Here is a 26,173-nt window from a genome sequence, read left to right as displayed (position 1 = left end):
TTGTGCTCCCTCTCAAGTCCCAACATGACCTTCTCCCTTCCTTCCTGCTGTGCCTCCCTCTGGTGAGTGTTTCATTTCTGGCCGGTCCCTTGCTGCCTGTTCAAAGCTGTGGGCGTCGGCTCCTTGTGCGATCTGCAGCTGCGTCGGAAGCGTTCCCTCTGACGTCACAACATCAGATAGAAAAGGCTTCCGACGCAGCTGTAGATCATGTGAGGAGCCAACACCCGCAGCTTTAAACAGTCAGCAAGGGAGCCAGCCAGAAACTAAACACTCGCTAGAGGGAGGCACAGAAGAAATGCTGCTGCTTCACAGGGAAAGGGGAGGGGGAGAGAAATGCTAATGCTGCTGCTGAACAGGGAAGGGAGGAGGGGAATTGCTGATGCTGCACAGCAAAGGGGAAAGGGGGGAACCGCTGCTGCTGCACAGGGAAGGGGGGGGAAGAGAAATGCTGCTGCTGCACCCAATTAGAGAGAGGGAAGGAGGGAGAAGGAAAAGGGGGAGGAACGAGAGATGCCAAGTCTGAGGGAGGGAGGGAGGAAGGAAAGGAGATACCAGACCATGGAGAGGAAGGAAGAGATGCCAGGGCATGGGGGAGGGAAGGGAAGGAGATAGAGTTGCCAGACCATGGAGTGGGAAGGAAGGAAAGGAGAAGAGAGAGATGCCAAAGTATAGGGGAGGGGTTGAGACAGAAAAATGGAGAGGGGATGAAGCTTAAATGAATCATGTACAAAGGAGAGAAGGGGTACTGGATAGACAGTTTATGGAAGGAGCATAGAAAGAAGGAACATACCTTACCTCGGGAATGGAGCGCCTCAGCCAATCAGAGCCTTAGGCCCCTCTCCATGCATCAGATGATGCATCAGGTCGTGGCCTAAGACTGCACTCGTCGGCAGAGGAGGCGTGGAGCAGGAGGGACTGAAAACCCCTCCTGCTCCCAACAATATTACGTTACGGGGAGGGGGTGGGCTTTGCCCGGTCATCCTGCTGGCCTTGGAGGAGGCCTGGAGCAAGAGGGAATAAGCACCCCTCCTGCTCCCAACGATTCTTAAAGGTGGGGGGAGCGGGTGGGCCGGGCCCGGACGTCTGTCTGTTCATCCATCCATCCTGCCGGCCTAGTGGGGCCACGATTTGGGGGGGGGCATTTTGTAGGGGTTTGGGGAGGGAGAAAGCAGTTCTGTGGGGGGGGGCTTTATTTTTTTTAAACAAGCAGATATTTTGCTTGTGTAAAACATGCAAAGTATCTGCCCGATTAAAAAAAAAAATTACAAGCCTTGACAGGGGCTACGCATGAACGGGGATTGCACATTTGCGATCCCTTCTCGCAAATGGGGGCGTTCCTCCGATCGCCTCCATTTGAATATGACTGTTTTGTGAATCAGTCGGACTTGCCCGAATCGGTAACGGATTGTTCCAATTCGGGCCGGTTAGTGAATCTAGGCCAAAGACAGCACCACAGACAGACAGACAGAAATTGTCTCCTCTGTTGGCCAACAATCCTTTGCTCTTGCTTTCTTCAGACGGGCCAGCTGTGCTTGTCTTGTTGGGTTTCTCCCTAGCCTGGTTCTTTTCTCTCTCTCCTTGAGGCAGTTGGACACGTTCTGTCTGTCTCTATAGGCTGTTTGTCTCTCTATTTTCCCTTCTGGCCAGGTTTTCTTTTTTCCTTCCATCTCGTTTAGTTCTGACCAGGGTTTCTCTTTCCCTCTATCCTTCCACTTTAATATCGCATTCACCAGCCTCCATTTATCTGCCGGCATGCTGATGCTATCAGGTCTCACCCTTATCTTCCAGGCTGTGCCACTGCTTTCCGTGAGCAGTCTCCAAGCACCCTGGCTGTAATTCTTGAAGGACAATCTTATTCTTCATGTGATCAGACTAGAGGAAGTATAGCCTAGTGTTTGGAAACTGCTGGAAGGGAGCTCAGTATATATGATGTCAAACTGCGTTCTGAGAATTCAGCATTATTAAAAACAAATGCTAATCCAAAATATGTTGAGACCAGTAAAATGGTCTTTTGGTGTGCGGGGGTCATACTGTGGAATTCACTTGTCGGTCAATTACGAAAATGTTATGACAAGGGTAATTTCAGATAACGATTAAAAACGCAGTTTTTTGTTAATGCATTTTTCTAGGAACTGATCTTTGCGATTGTTCTTTTGATGGACACTTTATGTGATTATATGTTAACGTTTGTTTGATATTATTTGTCTTACTGAATTATGTATGTAACGATATGTAAACCGTTTAGGTTTAAACGGTATATACATTTTTAAAATAAATAAATATGAGAGGAGTGCTGGATCAGTGGTGAGGACAGTAGTGGGGTGGAGTGGTGAGGACAGTAGTGGGGTGGAGTGGAGAGGGCAGTGGTGGGGTGGAGTGGAGAGGGCAGTGGTGGGGTGGAGTGGTGAGGACAGTAGTGGGGTGGAGTGGAGAGGGCAGTGGTGGGGTGGAGTGGAGAGGGCAGTAGTGGGGTGGAGTGGAGAGGGCAGTGGTGGGGAAGGAGCAGTATAGGTAGGGTTACCAGATTTTCTGTTCTGAAAATCTGGACCCCTTAGACCTGCCCCCAATCCCACCCCCCACTGCCTGCTCTGGTCAGCCAGGAGGGCAACTGCCCATACGCGCATGCGACATTGCGTTGCCCTCCTTCCCGATGGCATTTTGAGGGAGGCTTTTCAAAACCCAAAGTGCTAGATTTTGAAAAGCTGTCCAGTGAAACCCAAACGTCTGGTAACCCTAAGTCTAGGGACAGTGGTGGGGTGGAGTGCAGGGGGGGAGAGCAATTGGGTGGCGTGATGGGGCAACATACAGTGTTAAGGCCTCTTCTGGACTAGTATGGGGCTTGCTGAGCTGGTAATTGTGCCCCGTCTCCAGTCTTTCTGTCTCCTTGTTTTCGCTTTTAGCTGACTCCCACATACATGCTTAGAACACCCCCAACTATGTGTCCCAAACCACATTGTGTGCCCTATAGAGCCATGCAGTTACCTTGCCCACCAGCAGATGGCAACCATTCATGAGGCCCAAATATATGTTCAGGAGTAATTAATTGCCCCAAGTGCAGGAAACTGCAAACAGATATGAACTAATGTGCACTTTCTCCTCAGTGCTCAGAGAACCGTTTTTAGCTTATGAGACCGCTGGGTAAGCAAAATGTTTTAGCCCACTACTGATACGGCTCAATTCTCAATCATTGCACTGGTCCCTGTAGTATCTCTAAGTATAATCCTCTCTCACTTTTTCAGATCTTTTTAAATTACTTTTTGTCTTTTTCAATGCTCAACTTCAAAACAGACTTAGCTTTTAATGCAGGGGTTCAACGGGTTCTGACGCGTTTCGCCATGCTGCCTCAGAGAACCCGCGTCAACACGAACTTAATTCTGCCCCCACCATGTCTGTTTTTACTTCAGCCGCTCTTGCTGAAGACTATTCAGGAGGACCAGAAATAAAAGGCAAGGAGCAACATTGAGAGCCCATTTCTCTTCTGCACTCATTCTAGCTGGTCTTCTCTGGCATCACAAGCATTTTTAAAACTCCCAGGCCAGCCTTTCACAAAATGCTCATGCTGCTGTCACAGGCGGTGTGGAGACATGGGGGAAGCCACTGCCTGCGCTGGAATGCTGCTGCTCTTTGGGTTTGTGACTTGGATTGGCCTCCATGAAGATGGACCACTGGTCTGACTCAGGAAGGCGATTCTTATGTGAGCCAAGTATATGACTGTCAAGCCATTGCCATAACTTCATTTCCAAGGTATTCTAACTCAGTGGTCCCCAACCCTGTCCTGGAGGACCCCCAGGCCAATTGGGTTTTCAGGCTAGCCCTAATGAATATGCATGGAGCAGATTTGCATGCCTGTCACTTCCACTATATGCAAATTTCTCTCATGCATATTCATTAGGGTTAGCCTGAAAACCCGATTGGCCTGGTGGTCCTCCAGGAAGCACTGTTCTAACTAACCAGGTGAACTTCGCTTTGTACGTCATGCAGCAGAACGTATAGGGCAGGGGTAGGGAACTCCGGTCCTCGAGAGCCGTATTCCAGTCGGGTTTTCAGGATTTCCCCAATGAATATGCATTGAAAGCAGTGCATGCAAATAGATCTCATGCAAATTCATTGGGGAAATCCTGAAAACCCGACTGGAATACGGCTCTTGAGGACCGGAGTTCCCTACCCCTGGTTTAGGGTTTCCAAGATCAGTTTTTCCATTTGCCTACAAAATATCAGAAGTCCATCTGACATATTGCTTCTTCCTCTGCGTTCCAGGATGGCACTTAACAGCCATTCCCTGATAGCCTCCGTTGTTTTGTTCCAGGCTCATTTTCTTCCCTTACACGCTCCCTGAGACCTTTACTTTCCACTTGGATCTTGCATTAATTGACTTGACGTCAACTCCACGCTGGATTGTTCTAGTTTTGAAGGTCAGGTGAGTTGCTCTCCTGAATCATTTGTTCATCACGATGCCTCTTTTCTCTTTTGCCCATACGGCCCTTTCTCTCAGCGGCATCCACGCCATCTCCCACTCACTTTGTTGGCCTGCAGAACTCCGTCAGCAAGCGCTGTTGTCGCGGTTGGTTTGTCCACATTTTTCGTACTCCATCGCTTGCCCTGCTTTACGTCTGAGCTGCCAAGTTCTGATTTTGCAAGTGGTGCCTCGATATTTAAAAACATGAATTAAACTGAGAAAGGTAATAATTGTGGGGCTGATATTATGTTCTGCACCGGCTCATTCATCATTCGTGTTAAGAATTGTAGTACATTGCTACCACATTGAATTTTCACTTCTGTCTGAAGATCTGGCCTGCTCATGGTGCTGGGTTCACAATCTCTAAATAAGAGAGCGATGTTTTGTTTGGTTAACCAGCCCAACCAAGAAGAGAGAGACGTTCATACGGTTCAATCAATGATCTGAAGCAATGTCAAAACACGGAATTTCATTTCTGCAAATTGGCACTTAATGAAATAAGATACTATACCATACCATTTCTTATACCCCACAATTATCGGCAAGGAATCATTGAGTCCTACAATAAGATTAATAAGGATTCATAACAGTAACATCATGGAACAGACAATATTGAGTTCAAGTCCTGGTTACAGTGTGTCTTTCGTGATTTCCTGAATTGAAGGTAGGAAGGGATCTGTCGCAAGCGGTGGTTGGCCTGAGAACGTTTCAGCACCCCCTCTTCATTCCAAGCGGGCAAATGGAATAAATGTTTAACCAACTTTATCTCAAACACTCTTTCTTACCAAATTTTAGGAAGTCTCTTTGATAAATTTCTCTGACTCCATTTCTGCCTTGATGTACTTTTAAAACACTTCCAGGAAAAATTTGATTAATCTTACCATGCTAATGTAATTTTGAAAGTTTTTTTGTAATATTGTATACAGTCTCTTCCTCTGTAAACCGCTCTGAACTGTTTGTGCTATTGCGGTATATAAAAATGAAGTTATTGTTATTATTATAAAGTATGTGATAACATTTCCGTGCCAGTTACTTGCCTAAATGTTTACAATACTAGCTTATAATGCATCTATGTGTGTCTGCGTGCTGGATATATAATGTCGCAGTGTTATAGAATTATCCCCAGAAGGTGCATTACTCATAGTTCATTTTGATTATAGATATTATAGATATCTATATTTGATTATAGATATATAGTATTATAGATATTTCTCCTCTGCTGTAATTGTGTTTTTTTCTTGCTGAGAAATGGCAGCAATTACAAGTAGCTTAAGAACCTAAGAGTTGTCATTCTAGGACAGACTGAAAGTTCATTAAGCCAAGAATTCTGTTTCCAACAGTGGCCAACCCAGGTCACAATACCTGGCAAGATCCCAAAAGACAGTTTATCCTAGGAATAAGCAGTGGATTTTCTAAGTCCTTCATAATAATGGCTTCTGGACTTTTCTTCCATGAACTTGTGCACCCTTTTTTAAACCCTGCTAAGCTAACTGCTTTCACCAATGAATTCCCAAGCTTAATTCAGAAATATTTTCTCTGATTTGTTTTAAATTTACTACTTAGTAGCTTCATTGCCTTCTAGCCCTTGTATTTTTAGAAAGAGTACATAAATGATTCATGTCCCAATTTGTTTCTATTTACTTGAATTTAATTTTGGAATTTCAGCTACATGGTGCTTGTTGCTCAGTCATGTTGTTCTGTTCTCTATCAGTTCTATCTGTGTCTATTTTATACTATTAAAAATTGCCCCTTAATTCTTGCTCAGTCTCATACCGTTGAATTCTTTCCTTGTTGACTTTTTACTTAGTTCATGCTGTGATATATATAGCGGAGGGCTTGCCTTAGTAAGTCAGATGTTGCCTGAGGGATGCATCTTGGGAGCCGTGTTTAGGAGAAGAATCAGGAGACACAAGGTGTGAGAAGAGCACTTTTTAATAGCTGAACTTCAAGTCCCAAACCAAGCAAATCAGAAGCTTTCTGCTTTGAAATGATCTCAGAGCACTAGCAAGGCAGAAGGAGAACGAAAGATGCTGAAGGGGTTAAGAAAGAGAAAGCTGGAGTGGAGGGGGAGTTGAGAGAAGTGGGATGGAGAGGAGCGAGAGGGTGAGGGCAGCAAGGGGAATGATGAGGAGGGCAGGTCCCTGCTAGAAGCAGTGGTAGGGTGGCAGCAGTTGGATAGAAATAGCACCACAACTCCTCCTCCCCCCCCCCCCCCCCCGGTACATCATCAAGACAGAGAATATTCTGCTCTTCTGCTACACGGGATCCTCTGCAATGCCACTGCATCGGGGATGGATTAGAGGGAGAACCCCATTGTTACTGTCTGTGTGGGCAGCTACTGGCTCATTTGGGAAAGGCTGATGCAGGGCTCGGGGGCACAGACAGACTGCCCACTCCAAAGATGTGACTAGGATGTAGAGAACCACAACTACTCCATACAGTCAATGTATTATTTTGGTTGAAATCGTTTATCATACTTTTCAGGGCTTCAGACATACTCTCATAGTAACCAAATATCTCAGTGGCTATGGCTTCTTCATTTGCCCTCTCTGTTTTATATTATAATTATTTTTTGTCTGGTTTTCTATTTTAAAGTGCTTAAATAATAAATAAATATGAACTTATCTTAAAATGTTTTTTGTTCATTTCATTCGCTCTTATTGAATCGGGAAAGGGACCTGTCACATCGACATGTTTCGCCGTTAGGCTGTTTCAAGAAAAAGTCCCCTATAAAAACAAAAACAGCAATATTACACCCGCTCCTTACTTGTTATAGACATCATACATCTATCTTTAAGGGAAACCATCCAATACATATAGAATTAAATCCGTTTATCCAAGCCATCCCGATCTATATCATTTCTGTTAAGATAAGATGGCCGCGGCGTCTTTTTTGCATGTATAAGTACCTCCCCCCGTCTGACGTCATCTTTTTTTGCAGCGAATCAGGATCCTACACTAAAGAACCCCATTCTATCTCTTGATTTAAACCCCCTGGTACTACTGTATCCACCCTGTAGATCCACTTTTGTTCCAACAAGTTTAATTTCTGTTTGTAGTCACAGAAAAATAAAATAGAAAACCAGACAAAAAATAATTATAATATAAAACAGAGAGGGCAAATGAAGAAGCCATAGCCACTGAGATATTTGGTTACTATGAGAGTATGTCTGAAGCCCTGAAAAGTATGATAAATGATTTCAACCAAAATAATACATTGACTGTATGGAGTAGTTGTGGTTCAATAACTAGTCAATGTTGAAGGAATGACTGAGTTCTTTACTGGTAGGATGTAGAGAATGACACGGGGACAAATTTGTCCCCGTCCCCATAGGAACTCAATTTCACTGTCTCGTCCCCATGAGTTTTCTCACTGTCCCTGCCCCACCCCATTCCTGTAAGCTCTGCTTTAACCGCCCCCTTCTCAAACACTTATGATTTGAAAGTGTTTGAAACTTGTGCAGATGAAGACGGAGTTTAGGCATTGGTGGAATGAGGCATTATGACATCACAATCTGAGCTCTAGAATGTTGCTACTTAGGATTTTAAAGGGTTTGAGGCTTGTACAGATGAGGGTGGAGCTTAGGCATTGGTGGAATGAGGCATTATGACATCACAATCTGAGCTCTAGAATGTTGCTACTCAGGATTTTAAAGCGTTTGAGGCTTGTGCAGATGAGGACGGAGCTTAGGCATTGGTGGAATGAGGCATTATGACATCACAATCTGAGCTCTAGAATGTTGCTACTCAGGATTTTAAAGCGTTTGAGGCTTGTGCAGATGAGGACGTAGCTTAGGCATTGGTGGAATGAGGCATTATGACATCACAATCTGAGCTCTAGAATGTTGCTACTTAGGATTTTAAAGGGTTCGAGGCTTGTGCAGATGAGGACGGAGCTTAGGCATTGGTGGAATGAGGCATTATGACATCACAATCTGAGCTCTAGAATGTTGCTACTTAGGATTTTAAAGTGTTTGAGGCTTGTGCGGATGAGGACGGAGCTTAGGCATCGGTGGAATGAGGTATTATGACATCACAATCTGAGCTCTAGAATGTTGCTACTTAGGATTTGAAAGTGTTTGAGGCTTGTGCAGATGAGGACGGAGCTCAGGCATTGGTGGAATGAGGCATTATGACATCACAATCTGAGCTCTAGAATGTTGCTACTTAGGATTTTAAAGCGTTGGAGGCTTGTGCAGATGAGGATGGAGCTTAGGCATTGGTGGAATGAGGCATTATGACATCACAATCTGAGCTCTAGAATGTTGCTACTTAGGATTTGAAAGTGTTTGAGGCTTGTGCAGAGGAGGACAGAGCTTAGGCATTGGTGGAATGAGGCATTATGACATCACAATCTGAGCTCTAGAATGTTGCTACTTAGGATTTGAAAGTGTTTGAGGCTTGTGCAGAGGAGGACAGAGCTTAGGCATTGGTGGAATGAGGCATTATGACATCACAATCTGAGCTCTAGAATGTTGCTACTTAGGATTTTAAAGGGTTCGAGGCTTGTGCAGATGAGGACGGAGTTTAGGCATTGGTGGAATGAGGCATTATGACATCACAATACGAGCTCTAGAATGTTGCTACTTAGGATTTTAAAGGGTTTGAGGCTTGTGCGATGAGGGCGAGCAACATTCCATACAGAATCTCAAAGAATAGCAAGATTCCAGAATCCCAGAGAGTAACAAGATTCTAGAATCCCAAAGAATAGCAACATTCCATGCTACCGATCCAGGGCAAGCAGTGGCTTCCCCCATGTCTGTCTCAATAACAGACTATGGACTTTGCCTCCAGGAACTTTTCCAAATCTTCCTTAAAACCAGCTGCGCTATCCGCCCTTACCACATCCTCTGGCAATGCGTTCCAGAACTTAATCTCTGAGTGAAAAAAAATTTCCTCCTCTTGGTTTTAAAAGTATAATAATAATAACTTTATTCTTCTATACTGCCATAGTCAGACGACTTCTAGGCGGTTCACACCAAAGAGAGCTGGACAATCAGGAAATTACAATGTACAAATTATGAAATTTTAAGATTAGAAGAGTGCAATATATTACGCAAGAACTCTGTCCCCCAGACATGGGTTCCTTTGTTCACCAGGCGCTACAAAGCCAAGCAAAAACCGATAGCGTGGAAGAAATGTGGTCGACTTTGAAAGCCACCATACAAGAAGCGACAAACCGCTATGTTCAATTAGTAAGTAAGCGGCGAAGAACCAACAAGCCGCAATGGTTCGCTGCGGAGATCTCAGACCTCATCAAGGAGAAGAAAAAAGCATTCATCTCTTACAAACAATCGGGGAAACAGGACTCTAGAGCAGACTACCTGACCAAATCAAAAGCAGTCAAAACAGCAGTCAGGGAGGCTAAATTCCACATGGAGGAGTCTCTGGCAAAGAACATCCAGAAGAGAGATAAATCCTTCTTCAGGTATATCAGTGATAGAAGTAAAAACTCTGGCGGGATTGTACGTCTTAGGAAACCAAACGGAGACTATGTGGAAAAGGATTCCGAAAAAGCCCAACTATTAAATGAATACTTCTGCTCAGTCTTCACCCGTGAAGCGCCGGGGCTTGGCCCTCAACTACAGACAAGGGCTGACTCAGTTGACCCGTTTAGTAACTTCGAATTCACGCCCAGCAGTGTCTACGATGAGCTGTCAAAACTCAAGGTTAACAAGGCAATGGGGCCTGACAACCTACACCCCAGGGTGCTTAGGGAGTTGAGTGATGTCTTGGCAGAGCCACTGTCGGCACTCTTCAACCTCTCCCTTAGTACAGGAAGCGTCCCGTCAGACTGGAGGACGGCTAACGTCATTCCACTCCACAAGAAAGGCTCAAAGATGGAGACAGCAAACTACAGACCAGTGAGTCTAACATCAATAGTGAGCAAACTAATGGAAACTCTGATCAAAAGCCAATTGGATAAGATCCTGGATGAGGAAAATCTACGGGACCCCCGTCAACATGGATTTACTAAGGGGAGATCATGTCAATCCAACCTGATCAGCTTCTTTGACTGGGTGACAGGGAAGCTGGATGTTGGGGAGTCCCTGGACATCGTGTACCTGGACTTTAACAAAGCATTCGATAGCATACCACACCGCAGGTTGCTGAGCAAGATGAGTTCTATAGGATTAGGTGACACATTGACGAAATGGGTTAGGAACTGGCTTGGTGGTAGGCTTCAAAGGGTAGTGGTGAATGGCACCCCCTCAGAAATGACGGAGGTGATCAGTGGAGTGCCACAGGGCTCGGTCTTGGGACCGACCCTATTCAACATCTTTATAAGAGACTTGGCAGAAGGGCTTCGAGGTAAAATAGCATTATTCGCCGATGACGCCAAACTAAGCAATGTAGTGGGCAAATGCACAACGGACGAAGATTCAATGCCCGACAACATGATGCACGACCTACTCCTACTGGAGCGCTGGTCTAGGACCTGGCAACTTAGCTTCAATGCCAAAAAATGCAAAGTCATGCACCTAGGCAACCATAATCCATACAAGACTTATACCCTTAATGGTGAGATCCTAACAAGAACGGTAGCAGAGCGGGACTTGGGGGTGATCGTCAGTGAGGACATGAAGGCTGCCAGTCAAGTAGAGCAGGCCTCATCCAAGGCAAGACAGATCCTAGGTTGAATACGCAGGGGTTTCGTCAGCCATAAGACGGAAGTCATTATGCCATTGTATAGATCCATGGTGAGGCCCCACCTGGAATACTGTGTGCAATTCTGGAGGCCACATTATCACAAAGATGTGCTGAGATTGGAGTCGGTTCAGAGAATGGCCACCCGGATGGTCTCGGGACTCAAAGATCTCCCGTACGAAGAACGGTTAGACAAACTGCAGCTATACTCGCTCGAGGAGCGCAGAGAGAGGGGGGACATGATAGAGACGTTCAAGTATCTCACGGGCCGCATTGAAGCGGAAGAAGATATCTTCTTTTTCAAGGGACCCACGGCAACAAGAGGGCATCCGTGGAAAATCAGAGGTGGGAAACTACGAGGTGACACCAGGAAATTCTTTTTCACTGAAAGGGTGGTTGATCGTTGGAATAGTCTTCCACTGCAGGTGATTGAGGCCAGCAGCGTGCCTGATTTTAAGGCCAAATGGGATCGACACGTGGGCTCTATTCACTAGGCAAAGGTAGGGGAGGGTCATTAGGGTGGGCAGACTAGATGGGCCGTGGCCCTTATCTGCCGTCTATTTCTATGTTTCTATGTTTCAGACTACCATGGCCTCTTCTCTCCCAGAATAAACCGGAAAGGAGGAGGTCTGGCTCTACTCTACAAATCATTCTTTAATGTCCAGCTCCTCGAAAAGGGCAGCCATTCTTCTTTAGAATTCATGCTAGCTTCAGTCAATGACGAACTTCATCCCCACCTATTAGGTATCATGCTACTTTACCGCCCACGCACCCCCTGAACAAATCCTCCGAATTGGTTCTTGAGACTATAACAAGGGCCTACCTAAAATTCCATAGACTACTGATCATTGGCGATATTAACCTTCACCTAGACGATAACACCAACAAGGACACAACTGACTTCAAAGACTTCCTCACTTCCTTAGGCTTCACTGCTCCTCCGCCCACCCCTACCCACGATAAGGGGCATTCTCTTGACATCATCAGCTTTCTTGACCTGACTGAGCACAAAACTTCTACCGATGAGACCCGTTGGGAACATGTCCCCTGGTCTGATCACCTCCTAGGCTCTTTCTGCCTCTCCATCTTCATGTCACACCTTGGTACCCCACCCCGAGCCACAAACTCTATCACCTACCGCAAAAAAATCACGAGTGAACTGTTCTGGTCCCAGTTTCTCAACAAACTTCCTCCTTTTCCCAAACACGCGGACCCAGACTCAAACTGGCACAACTGGATAACTCTTTCCGGGGTCGCTCTTGCCCCTTTATCCACTAAACCCATCTCCTACTCCCACAAGGCTCCCTGGTATCTCCCATACCACAGGGAATTAAAGCAGAAATGTCGAGCCTTGGAGCGAAAATGGAAAAAATCGAAATCCCCTTCTGACAGACAATCCTGGAAAGACAACATCAAGTTCTATAACACCGTATTAAAAAAAGCCAGGAAGAATTACTATGGAGACAAAATCCCCAGGTCAAAAAACCAAAACAGGACACTGTTCTACATCTGGCGCAACCTAATTTCAAAAAATGACTCCACCTTTTCCCCCTCCCTCCCATCTCCAAACGACCTAGCCAAATTTTTCAACGAAAAGATCACTACCATAAAGAGTTCACTCCCCCCAGCTGTCTCTTACAATTCTCTACCTCCGAATGACTCCAACCCTATCCCTGCTGACAGATCATGGACCTCCTTCGACCTCGTATCCGAACCCCAGATCTCTAAATTTTGTCTCAAACTTAAATCCTGCAAATGCATCCTAGATCCTTTCCCATTCTACCTTTACGAAAACATTCCTGCGCAGGCCATGTCTTCCCTTACCAGCCTTATAAACAAAGCATTACTATCGGCCTGTTCTCCACAGGAATGGGACACATTGCCTTATCCCCTCTTCTGAAAAAAGCCGATCTCGACCCTACCTTACCATCGAACTACCGCCCCATAGCAAATATCCCTCTTCTAACTAAACTTCTAAAGACCATAGTCGCTACTCAGCTCTCCTCTTACCTAGAGAGATTCTCCATTCTCCAACACTACCAATATGGATTCAGACCCAACTTCAGCACCGAGTCCCTCCTAATTTCAAAGGTGCAACAACTACACTCTCGAAATAAATTTGCTGTTCTGCTACAATTCGATCTCTCCGCGGCTTTTGACGTCGTCCACCATGACATACTAATCTACCAACTTTCTGAGATAGGAATAGACTCCATCGTCCTAAAATGGTTCTCAAGCTTCCTTCGCTCTCGTTCCTACATTGTCAACACAAATGGTTCCAGGTCCGCTCCGTGGACTCCATCTTGCGGTGTCCCACAGGGTTCTCCCCTATCCCCTATTCTCTTCAACATTTATATGACCTCCCTGAAGCTCCTCAAACTTTCCCCCCTTGAAACAATCTACATATATGCTGACGACATCCTTATCCTCCTTGAAACAGACCAGAACCTCACAAACCTCCATGAGAACATTACATCATGCATAATGAGACTTCACACCTGGTCCCTCTCGGTACAGATGAAATTAAATGAATCAAAAACAAAATTACTCTGGCTCGGCCCAAAATTAGAATACCTGCCCACTCTCTTCACACTACCCACAGGCTCCGCTCTGCACCTTGAGTTCTCTAGCAAGGTCCTCGGCATCATTATTGACTCTTCTCTCTTCCTCAACAATCACCTCAATTCCCTGGCAAAATCTTGCTTTTTCAGCCTCCACATGCTGAGGAAAGTAAGATCCTACTTTCGCCAAAAACATTTCGCCGTCCTTGTCCAATCCATTATCCTCTCTAAACTCGACTACTGTAATGCCATTTATTTATGCCTAACAAAAAAAAGTCTTCAAAGACTCCAGCTTATCCAGAATACTGCAGCAAGGCTAATCTTTGCAAAATGCAAATTTGACCATGTCTCCCCACTCCTTACCAACCTTCACTGGCTCCCAGTGATTCCCAGAATTTATTTCAAATGCTCCTGCCTGGCTTTCAAGATCATTCACGGCATCCTCCCTCCCCTAATCCCACTATCCTTTAACGCCTCGAGGCCTGCTACCACCAGATCCACCCACAGAAACTATCCTTCCCCTCTCTACACGGTATTCTCTACGCAGGCAAACTGGGAAAATCCCTTCTCTTCAAAATCACGGGCCTTTGGAACGAGCTCACTACCCCGCTGCGGAACCTGGGCTCCCTCCAATTATTCCGCAAACAACTGAAAACCTGGCTTTTCTCTAACATATAACTTTATTTCCCTGCTTTTATTCCCTCTATTTATATGCTCCTGTAATTCTCTCTCCTTTCTCTTCTTATATTTTTAAGCTTTGTAAACCGTGCCGAGCTCCACTTCCGTGAAGAAGATGCGGTATATAAACTTAAGCCTTAGTTTAGTTTAGTAAGATTAGATATAATAAAATTGTTAGAGTTTTGTGTAGCTTCTGTATTTCCCTGTAACTTCATTGAGTGTCCCCTTGACGGAGTGAAAAATCAATCCACTTGTACCCGTTCTTTTCCGCTCAGGATTTTGTAGACTTCAATCCTATCTCCCCTCAGCTGAAAAGCCCTAACTGTTTTAGTCTTTCCTCCTATGAGAGGAGTTCCATCCTCTTTACCATCTTGGTCGCTCTTCTTGGAACTTTTTCTAGCACCGCTTAGGGAATCCTCCATTGTTACCAGACCCTATGTCTTGTCTTCATAGTATTCATCCCATTATTACCAGATCAGATGCTCTGTTTTCTTGCGATCTGCTGAATCATTAACGAGTTCTCTTTTACATTTGAGGTTTTCAGGCCATTATGAGCTTATACATTATAAAAGAGGTTGCCTGCCTTGTTAGAACTCATTCTAGTACAGCACTTGCCTTTCCTAATTTGGTCTTTCATCCCGCAGGACTCCCGGTCCCAAGCGTCCATCCTTACTATCCTTCTCACCTCTTCCTCTGACACAGCAGCACCTGTCGCTTCTCTTCACCAGGACCAACCACAGTTCGTCAGTGCTAATCTTACAATTCCTGCCGTCTGACCGACAGCTGGCACAGAGGGCTCAGTGTGTCTTCCTCCCCCTGCTGGGAGCAGATTTCTCTGATTTATTTAAGTGCTGTTCAACAACTTGTCCAACTGTGACTCGCATTTGACAAGGAGTCAGAAATCTTTCTTGCTTCCATTAAGTCATCAGTCAGATACAGGCAGGAGAGATAAGAGGAAGGCACGGAGAACAGGAAGCAAAAGGCAGTGCAAGCTTTTATTTACAGATTTTAGGGATCAGGGAAGCTTTGTGACCATCCTCCACAGTGAGCAAGAGACTCTGATCATTAAAACATAGAAAGATACGAGGGTGGTTTGTAAAGTTTGGTAAAAAAGCAAGTTAAACATAGTAACATAGTAGATGATGGCAGATAAAGACCCGAATGCCCAATCTGATTCAATTTAAATTTTTTTTTCTTAGCTTTACCCAGTACTGTGCTTGGGTTCCAACTGCCGAAATCTCTGTTAAGACTTACTCCAGCCCATCTACACCCTCCAAGCCACTGAAGCCCTCCCCTGTCCATCCTCCACCAAACGGCCATATATAGACATGTCTGCATCGAGGGTTATACACTTAGTCCAGCAACTTTCCAGGTTTTTTTGTATCATAAGAAAAACAGCTTTTATCAAACTCTGCAAATACGGCACGGCCTCAATGACTTAATGGACTGGGGCATACAGTATTGAAAAGGGATCTTAATACACCAAACAGCGAGTAACACCCACAAAGAAGAGTAATAGAGAATGACACGGTGAAAAAATTGGTCCCCGTCACCGCCCCGTCCCCGTCTCACCATCCCCGTCACCGCCCCGTCCCCGTCTCACCATCCCCGTCACCGCCCCGTCCCCGTCTCACCATCCTCTTCACCGCCCCGTCACCGCCACTGCCACCCCATTCACTGCCCCGTCACCGCCACTGCAATCCCATTCACTTTTCTTTATTTACGTATAAAGGAAACATTCTTTAAAACTTTAAAACTTTAAAACTTAGTTAAATATTAGTTAATAACTATACAAAAACAAAACACGCAGAGAAAAAATTAATTAATATAAATTCTCAAAACTGACACATTTTGATCACTAAATTTAAAATAGTTATTTTTCATACAGTTTTTCAATCACTAATCTTCCACCACCCCTGGGGCTAGCAATGCAAAAACAAACACGACATGTACTTTAAATGCTTACAAAGTCCCACCTCTTTACTAGAGATCTTACTGAGCTCCTTCAAACCCCCAAGCTCCCATCCCATACACCTCATTTGGGCCAAAAGGGTTTCCGAAAGTACTTTAGCCCAAAGAATGTAGGGCCTCCCTTTAGGTACAATTATTCCAAGGAACCCCAATGGCCAAAATTAGAACCCATGAAGGGACACAGAGCGTAGAAGTCTGCTTGGTGTTCTCTTTAAGTCTCAACTACTGGAGTTGTCATTGAAGCATATTCTAATCTGTCTTGCCATACATGAGACACACACTGTAGAAATCTGCCTGACTTTGTTCTAATGTTCCAACTACTGAAATTGCTGTTGAAGCCCTATCTAACACATCCTAATCTGTCTTACCACACATGGAACAAAGACCATAGAAGTCTGTTCAACACTGGCCTTACTGTAGTTCCTCACAGCCAGAGTCGCTGTATAAGCAGTGCTGCAAGTCTCCCCTCCCCCCAGCGATCACGGCAGGAGGGCACCCAACCCCTCCTGTAGACCCCCCCAACGGCCATCCCGACAATCGCAGCAGAAGGGTACCCAACCCCTCCTGCCGGTCCTCCCAATGGCCTCCCCTAAGATCGCCGGCAGGAGGGTACCCAACCCCTCCTGCTGGACCCCCCCCCAACGAACCCTCCCACCCCGGAACCCCCTTAGTCTTACTTTCCAAGTTGGACCGGACGGCTCCTCACACGTATGGCCAGCAGGCTTGCCTCCGTCCAAATGAGGCGGGCCCGCCCCTACCCTGCCCAACCCACAGGATCCTAGGGCCTGATTGGTCTAGGCACCTAAAGCCACTCCCGCTATAGGAGGGGCCTTAGGTGCTTGGGCCAATCAGGCCCTAGGATCCTGTGGGTTAGGCAGGGGAGGGGAGGGGCGGGCCCGCCTCATTTGGACGGAGGCAGGCCTGCTGGCCAGACGAGCGAGGAGCTGACCGGTCCAACTTGGAAAGTAAGACTAAGGGGGTTCCGGGGTGGGAGGGTTCGTTGGGGGGGGGGTCCAGCAGGAGGGGTTGGGTACCCTCCTGCCGGCGATCTTAGGGGAGGCCATTGGGAGGCAGGGGAGGGGAGGGGCGGGCCCGCCTCATTTGGACGGAGGCAGGCCTGCTGGCCAGACGAGCGAGGAGCGGTGAAACACAGGTAAATAGCGGTTCCTAGAAGGGGGTACATTGGCCCGCGGGGACAAACCTGTTCACCGTTTCCGCGGTCGGTGAATGGCCTTGTCCCCGTCACCGCAGCGACTGCTAGTTTTCTTCCCCGTTTTCGGCGGTGACCCGCGGCTTAAATGCGGTGGCCGCGGGTAAACCGTCACCGTGTCATTCTCTAAAGAGTAACACGCCAACAGAACTGGGACAAATAATTCTTTATTGGAAAAGACCCGACACTGCCTCAGGGGTCAGTCAAATGATTTCCTATTTAAAGATGATGATTATCCCAATATATCAAACTGTCTCACACAGACCGCGTTCAAAGGAACCTTTCTGTACATCTACCCTTTCCACTCCACTCAGTATTTTATAGACCTCTGTCATATCACCCCTGAGCCGTCTCTTCTCCAAGCTGAAGAGCCCCAGCCTCTTTAGTCTCTCCTCATAGGGAAGTCGTCTCATCCCTTTTATTAATTTTGTCACCTTTCTCTGTACCTTTTCTAATTCTGCAATATCTTTTTTGAGATATAGTGACAAGAATTGCACACAGTATTTGAGGTGTGGTTGTACCATAGAGCGATACGAGGGCGTTATAACATTTTCCTCTTTCTTTTCCATTCCTTTCCTGATCATTCCTAACATTCTATTTGCTTTCTTAGCTGCCGCCACACATTGAGCTGAGGGTTTCAACATATCCTCAACAATGACACCTAGATCCATTTCCTGGGCAGTGACTCCTAACACAGAACCCAGCATCACGTAGCTATAGTTCGGGTTTCTCTTTCCCTCAGGCATCACTTTGCACTTGCTCACATTAAACGTCATCTGCCATTTTGACACCGTCTTCCAGTCTCACAAGGTCCTCTTGGAACTTTACATAATTCTCTTGTGATCAGCAAATTTAATTATCTCACTAGTTATTACCATCTCTAGATCAAAGGTGCCCAAACTGACCAGTTGACCACTGCATGCATCAAGGTGAATCAACCCCACACTCAACCAGTACTCACTGACCTCACCCCCCCACCACACAAAAATGAGAACATAAAGGTACATACATACATGTCCCTAAACAGCAGAATCTGGTATGGGAAAGCCTAGTAGAGCTGCTCACAGGTGTTTTAAGTAGCCTGGTGGGTGGCTAATGAACCATAGAGAGGAGGACCCAGGCCCATAAGACACTCTAACTACTACATTTATGGTAAAACATGTGAGTCCACCTAAACCCTACTATAATACCATATAGATGCTACCTACAGCCATAGGTGCCATTGGAGTAGAACACAGGTAGGTATAGTAGGTGGGGGGGGGGGGGGGTTGGGGGCTCACCATAAATTATAAGGAGGTTATGATGAGATATACATCTGGAACCCTTTATGTGAAGTTCACAGCCTCTAAGGTGTTTCATTGCTCTGTTGGGATGTCTGTGTGGTCAGTCCATTACTATGCTAGCTAGCCCCTCCCATGTCCAAATGGTCTGCATTTGGACCTTTTCAACATGGATGAAAACGGGGTAGAAAGTTAGACGTCCTGGTGACCAAGACGCCTAAGTCGATGATTTTCAAAAAAATAATTATATTAGACATCCAGCAGTTTGCCATTTGAAAATGGCTATTTCTGTTCCTCCAACTTTGGACGGCCAGCTGGAAACGTCCAGGTAGGACTTAGACCTTTTTTTTTTAAAATGCCTCTCTTTATATGTTTGGATAGATTATTTTGTTGATATGGGGAGGGATGGGAGGGGGATGGGGGAATTAAAAGATGTATAATAATGTTGTTCAAGAATGTCAAGTGAGTTATGTGAATCAATTGTAATAATATTGTACACTTGTTGAAAGAAATAAAATGAATAAAGATTAAAAAAAAAAAAGAAAGAAAATGCCTCTCTAAGGCAACACTATCATATCTTTTTAGACCAGGGGTGGGCAACGAGGGCCGCAACCCAGTTGGGATTTTAAGAGTTCCTCAATGAATATGCATGAGATTCAATTGCATACAATGGGAGGAAGTACATGCAAATAGATCTCACACATATTCATTGGGGAAATGCAGAAAACCCAACTGGATTGCCCCTCGTTGCCCACCCCTGTTTTAGACCAAACATTAATCTCACCACAGTATTGGCTGAAACACTCTACCTACCTCATGACTTGCTTCTTCTGACTACACTAGCTCTCCTGTCGCACATGCTCCTCCCCATAGGTTCTTTTAATGTACCTTCCACAACACCTTAGAGTTGTATCAAATTCCCTTTAATCGCACAATAAGTCTTCTCGATCTCTTCAATTCCCAAAGATCTTAGCCTAATGCTTCTCTATGCTGTAACATATCCCTAAGATTCCTTCTACCTTCCCTTTCAGTTCTCCATATTCCTTTTTGTAAGTCGCCGTGAACCTATGTAGGCTTAGCCCAACCCATAAATCCCTGATTAGAATAGATTAGACAGCTGATAACAAGAAAGCATGTGTATGTTGGACGCATATCAATTCCCTTGGCTTTTGGAAGCGGTGTGTAAACCGTAAAACTAATGACATAAAATAAAAAGACAACTGAAATGAATTAAAGTTTTTATACTTTTATGAAAGTTGAGATTTCATGAACGTTAAAACACATTGGACTAAAGCTTAGGGCTTTGAGATATTTTGAGCCTGGAGTGAGTTACAAATATAAACTGAAAAAAAGCTGATATTGAAGTGATACTCGGGATTATATATTGCATCCACCCTCTCCAGAAAATGATGGCTCACCAGCAGACATGACCTGGTCTCACTTCAAAAACCCAGACTGGAGCCTATTCCTCAAGCTATACTCAAAATATTCCAAATCCAACTGCCTACTAGATAACTGCCCTCCAACCATCATGAAAACTGCCCCCCTCCCCTTCAAAGCAGAACTCTTCAACTGGATCACCCTGTGCATGTCAACAGGCCACTTCCCACTGGAACTTGGACACATCCTCGTATCTCCAATAATTAAAAACCCTAAAGAATCCCCCTCTGTAACCTCCAACTACAGACCCATCGCCAATATTCCTCTCTTCCTAAAAATCATGGAAGGACTTGTCAATCACCATCTCACGTCTTACCTAGAGAAATTTAACATCCTCCATGACTCCCAGTCTGGATTCCGCACCAATTACAGTACGGAAACTGTGCTAGCCTCACTAACCAATCACCTCCTCCAACTATTCTCACTGGGAAACAGCGCACTGCTACTCCAGTTCGACCTCAGCAGTGCCTTCGACCTAGTAGACCATGACATTCTGATTAGCCGCCTCGACTCCATAGGCATCTCCGGACAAGTACTAACCTGGCTCACAGGCTTCCTAAAAAACCGAACCTACCAAGTCCACAATGACGGAACCTTCTCCCATACATGGAGCAACCCCTGTGGAGTCCCCCAAGGCTCCCCCCTATCCCCGTCACTATTCAATATTTACATGGCATCTCTGGGTCACATGTTATCGAACCGTAACCTGAAATCCTACATTTACGCAGATGACATTACAATCATCATACCCATCACCTCACTGTCATATGAGACAGAACAATACATCTCTACGGTCCTCACCATGGTAGAAAACTGGACCACTTGCTTCAAACTGAAACTAAACCCAGAAAAAACCAAGTTCTTCCTTGCAAGTCCCAACCACAAACTAACGTCCACCACCCTGCAACTCAATGGTTTAACGTATCCAATCAACTCTACCATAAAAATCCTCGGAGTCATATTGGACCGATGCCTCACTCTAGAAGATCACACTAACACCCAGGTCAAAAAATGCTTTTCCACCCTTTGGAAACTCCGCTCCATCAAACATTACTTTGATTTCCCCACCTTCAGTTTGCTGGTCCAATCCTTAATTCTAAACTCCCTGGATTACTGCAATATCATATACCTGGGCTCCTACAAGAAAACCACTAAACGACTACGACTTATCCAGAACACCGCCGTCCGCCTCATCTACGGGCTCAAAAAATCAGACCACATCAGCCCTTTCTACAGGAAACTTCACTGGCTACCGTTCGAAGCAAGGATCATCTTCAAATTCGCCTGCCTCTGCTTCAAAACCCTAACTGGCTCAGCCCCGATATATCTGTCACGCCACTTCACCTTCCCAGGTTCTAACCGTACACGTAATGCACACCTGTTTGCCTACCCCTCCCCAAAAGGATGCATCCACAAAAGATTCTTCGACAGGACCCTCTCCTTCCAGGCTGGCAAATGGAATGACTGCCTGTCCACTCTCATCTCTCTTGCCCCTACTTATCAATCGTTCAGGAAATCGCTCAAAACATACCTCTTTGACAAATTCCTCTAACCCCCGCTCCTCCCCTACCGAACTAATAATCCCTTGCCTATCTCCCTTTCCCTTCCCCTCCCCCCATGCAACAGTTACTGGATCATTTTTGTAATTATCACTGGTTTATACCATATAATTGCTAACTAACTCTCTGCACCTACATTGTATAAATCGCCCTGAACTGTCTTCTTGATATGCTGTAACCTCGATGTTAACTTCGCTGTAACCTTGATGTAACTTCACTGTTAATGTACAGTCTCTTATCCTGTAAACCGCTCTGAACTGTTTTGTGGTATTGCGGTATACAAAAATAAAGTTATTATTATTATTATTATTACAGATGGATTGTAATCTTCATAGGAAGATGCACATGTAAATTCTAACTATTGTCTATTAGTGTTGTTAATTGATTATGAGCGGTTCTAGTAGGTTTGATATTCAATTAAAGAGATCGGGCCCTTGTCTAAATTGTGTGTAGCATATATAGAATCTGGGAGTTGTCCCAATGGCCTCTCTAATACTGGGCATATTGTAAAGTAATACAGAACCCTACAAAATTAACTCAGGACAAATCTTTTCTACTACAGTATAATAGCACCAACTGCCAGGAGTTACACAGAAGAAGGGCCTACCTAGGAAAAGGAAGCACCGTGAGCATTGCAGTGGGCACTAGGACACGAAACAAGGCAGATTCTTGTGTATTGATCCTAGACAATCATTCAGTTCTAAAAGAATACCTGGCCTGAAGTGAAATCATTCAAGAACTGATCTGAAATCAATTCCTGAGCGGAGAGCAGGGTGTGGGAGAAGACAGCAAATGCCAGATCTGCAGTTTGCGAGCACCAGTGGCAGTGATTTTCAGTTTGAAGATCAACCTGTGTCTTGCCCTGTGAGCATTTCTCTTCCCACACCACTCGTAGTACTCAAGGAGCCAGTAGTATAGCACAAACTTCTTTAATGCTTCCTGACTAGCCTGGACTGAAGGTACAGAAAAAACCAGGCCTCATATGAGTAGTGGTGACTACTCTCTTGACATTTCATTCCAATCAATTGTCAGTATTTCTTTTTTTTTTCCAGTGTTGGAGCCTCTTTAAATCAGTTTATCTTTTAGGTGCCTTTCCTTTGCTGGCGTAAGTTGCAGGTTGGTCTGTAGTTCCATCTGTTTGCCTTTTGATGCTAGTCTGACCATATGACCCTCTTTCTTTCTCACAGGTCATCAAAAACAACCTGAATCCAGTGTGGGAGCCCTTTAAAGTCTCCCTGAGCTCCCTCTGTTGCTGTGAGGAGAAGCGAAAACTCAGGGTAAGAAAGGGAGCCATCTTGAAAGAAGGGTACAAGATGCTCTGAACTGGGATTTCCATGACAGACATTCAGGTGCTACATTTGGATTTTCAGCACCACTATCTGGAGAGTGACCATTGCTGACTAGGTGGATAAAGACAGGGGTCAGTGCTGGAACTTAAGCAGGCAGCTGAAATGTTCAGTCCTCTATCTGTATAATGTATCTACACAATTTAGGGCAGTCCTTTTGCTATCCTAGGTTCTCTGCATATCAGAGTGAATCGTTCAGCTGTCTGGATAGGTCCTAGTACTGCCTTGGCTCCACCCACACTCTGTCCCAACACTATCCAGAGAGTGCTGGTTACTGGTGCTTTTGAATGGTGACCCGCTAATGTTTCCATCTGAAGTAATAATTTAATGGCAGCTGGGAATGTGGTAGAGAGCAGGCCTCGTCTTCTTTCTTTTAATCACTCATTGCCCATGTCGGATGTTTTGGGCTCTGCCTCATGGGAAACAGCACACCCCATCTCTAGTCCTGTACAGACTGTGTCAGTGGGTGAGGCTGTTGGACATGCTAAGAGTTGCTCCCTGCAATGGACACACAGTCACATGATTCATGACCACCGCTGTGCATGCTGGGTAATCTCTATTCATTTTCACTAAAAAAAAGACCCCACTTTAAATCTCACATATTCTGTGCTCTGGTTGTCGTAAAGTTTAGAAATGGATCAGATCTGACCAGAAATTGCAGAGATATAAGTCATCCCCCCAAAAAAAAATGCCCAATACAAATCTATGGGAGATGGAATTTCAGCAGCTGCAGTGTCTAGACAGGGGCTGCTTTAATTATCTATGGTGTCCTGGCAAAATTTGGTGGATGCCCCTCCTCCCTGATTCAGCAGTGCTTTTTCTCCTCAGTTCAGCATTGCCCCTACACTCTTCCCTCCCTTAACCTCTCCAGCATCATCCTAATTTTCTACACACCCCCAGTCCAGCATTACCATTCCTCTCTTCCCTCTCCTCTCACCCACCCATCCAGCATCATCCCCTCTCTCCCCATATCCTGGTTCAATATCACCTTCCTTCTATTTCTCCCCCCCCCTTTCTACAAGTTAAGCATTTCCCCTCAAACTTACCTCCTTCCATTCTACTGCTTCCGAGACCTGTCATTGCTGTGTTTCTGGGCCAGGCTAGCAAGAAGCACAACAGAGCCACGCTAGTCCTGCCCTTCTGGCATGTTTTGTATGAGTCAGGACTATATCGGAGGGGGGGGGGGGTTCAGCAGGAATGCACAGGCTTAAAGGCTCCCAGGCACTCATAAACAAACACATACAGAAACACAAACGTAGACTTAGTGACTGATGTGTAAAGCTTTCTTCTTGGTTGTTCTGTGTGATAACAGCTGGAGACTGAACCATGTCGTTGGCTACTGCTTACTGTGTGTACTGCTATCTAGTGGTGGAGAAGCATGGCAATACTGATTGCTTAGAATAGTGACACCCTATGGTTAAACTGTAAAATCCATCCTTTGAAATTGTTTAACAGTGACATCTAATGGTTAAAGTTAGAAGACACTTGGGGCTAGATTCACTAAGCTTTGTGAGCCTTCTCCGACCTTGACCCGATTCACTAACCTCCTGGCCGATCCGATCCACCCATGCTAAACAGAAGAAAGAACTCCGATTGGGCTGTCCGATCCAAAAAGAAGCGACTGCCGAGGATCAGCCGCTCACGTCCTTGCCGACTTTCCTGCTCTCTGCCGCCCTGTCTTTGCAGACTCTCATGCGAGCCCGCGGGTTAAAAATGTGTTCTGTTTCATGTGGCTAAAGCGTCTTCTGTCCACTCAGAACTGCAGCCACCCCTTCCCCCTTTGTTTTGACCCCGCTTGTGCGGTCTGCGGTTTGATTCTACTGTCAATGTTAGCTGAATATACGCTATGGAGGATGGGGGCTGTGCATGCGTAGATTGCTCAGGAGAGGACTGGAGGCTTGTGAGGTCTGTGTGGGGCGTGCCTCCAATCCAATCGTTTGCATGAGGACTGTTTAGTGAATCGGTCGCCCGGCAAGACTCAGCCACGGATCAGATCGGAAAGGTGAGTTTAGGGAATCTAGGCCTTGGTTTAATTGCATCATTCTTTCCAGGCCCACAGAACTGCCTTTGCCTCTTCCCTTTCCCTTCACTCCAGCCTTACCAACACGCATGCCCGCACAGGCGCACACGGAGGTAGGTTAGAGAGAATTCCATGAGCCTTGTTCTACATTCTTCTACCTAGATTGTAAACAGGGTTTAAGAATAATATAATTCTGTCTAAAGTGGAGGTAAACTGAGTTAGAATGAAGGAAGTACAATAAATGTAGGCATGATATGAAAAACAATTTCACAGGCTGTTCTGAAAATCCTTTAATTACCTATGGTGCCCTGGTAAAATTTCGTAGATGCCTCCTCCTCCCTAATCCAGCAGTACTCTTTCTTCCCAGTCCAGCATTGCCCCTACACTATTCCCTCCCTCACCCCTCCAGCATCGTTCCAATTTTCTACCCCCCCCCCCCTCCCAGTCCATCATCACTATTTCTCTCTTCCCTCACTTTAGTCTCAGATTTAGCGCTGGCTTTCTCTCCCTGCAGTGCTTAGTCTGGGACTACGACTCCCGAGGAAAGCATGACTTCATTGGAGAATTTTACGCAACATTTGAAGAAATGCAGAGAGCCAAAGGAGACCACAAGGTTCGTGACTGGACAGAACAAGACATAAATGGCATTCTCGTCTCATGACAAGTGAACAGACTGAGGCACGGGGAGGTAGAGGGATATTTACACAGGCAGAAATAGAGTTAACCTGCCTCAAGTCAAGCTATGATTTGGGCCACAGAGAGAAGAGGCTGGAAGCATTCAATGATAATTATAGAAGCCAAAGGTCCACCTAAGTTCTAGTCTGTATATATCAGCTTCCAGGACTATTCTTATCGTAGTATTAGGGTATTCCGTATTAGTAATTACCAATAGGAAAAATATGCTTTAGAAACCCTATGAGTAACAGCCTGCATCAGTTTTTAGGAGTTCAAATAGTCTCATTACTCCAAGCTTTATGGGTTAAATCTTCATCGGATCGAAAGTA

The 26,173-nt window shown here is 45.4% G+C and overlaps 1 protein-coding gene across 1 annotated transcript in view; it reads left to right on the top strand.

The window, feature by feature from the left end:
• The window catches only part of CPNE7 (copine 7), a 76,070-nt gene that overhangs the window by 23,503 nt on the left and 26,394 nt on the right, over positions 1 to 26,173 (top strand). Inside the window, exons 6-7 of the mRNA XM_033942037.1 lie at positions 22,991 to 23,080; positions 25,684 to 25,782. Coding sequence (XP_033797928.1) covers positions 22,991 to 23,080; positions 25,684 to 25,782 — 189 coding nt within the window. The remainder of the gene's footprint in view (positions 1 to 22,990; positions 23,081 to 25,683; positions 25,783 to 26,173) is intronic.

This window comes from Geotrypetes seraphini, chromosome 4 (genome assembly GCF_902459505.1).
Source record: "Geotrypetes seraphini chromosome 4, aGeoSer1.1, whole genome shotgun sequence".
NCBI classification, from domain to species: Eukaryota; Metazoa; Chordata; class Amphibia; order Gymnophiona; family Dermophiidae; genus Geotrypetes; species Geotrypetes seraphini.
Note: the sequence above shows the minus strand (reverse complement) of the source record. Positions and strands in the feature narration are given on the sequence as shown.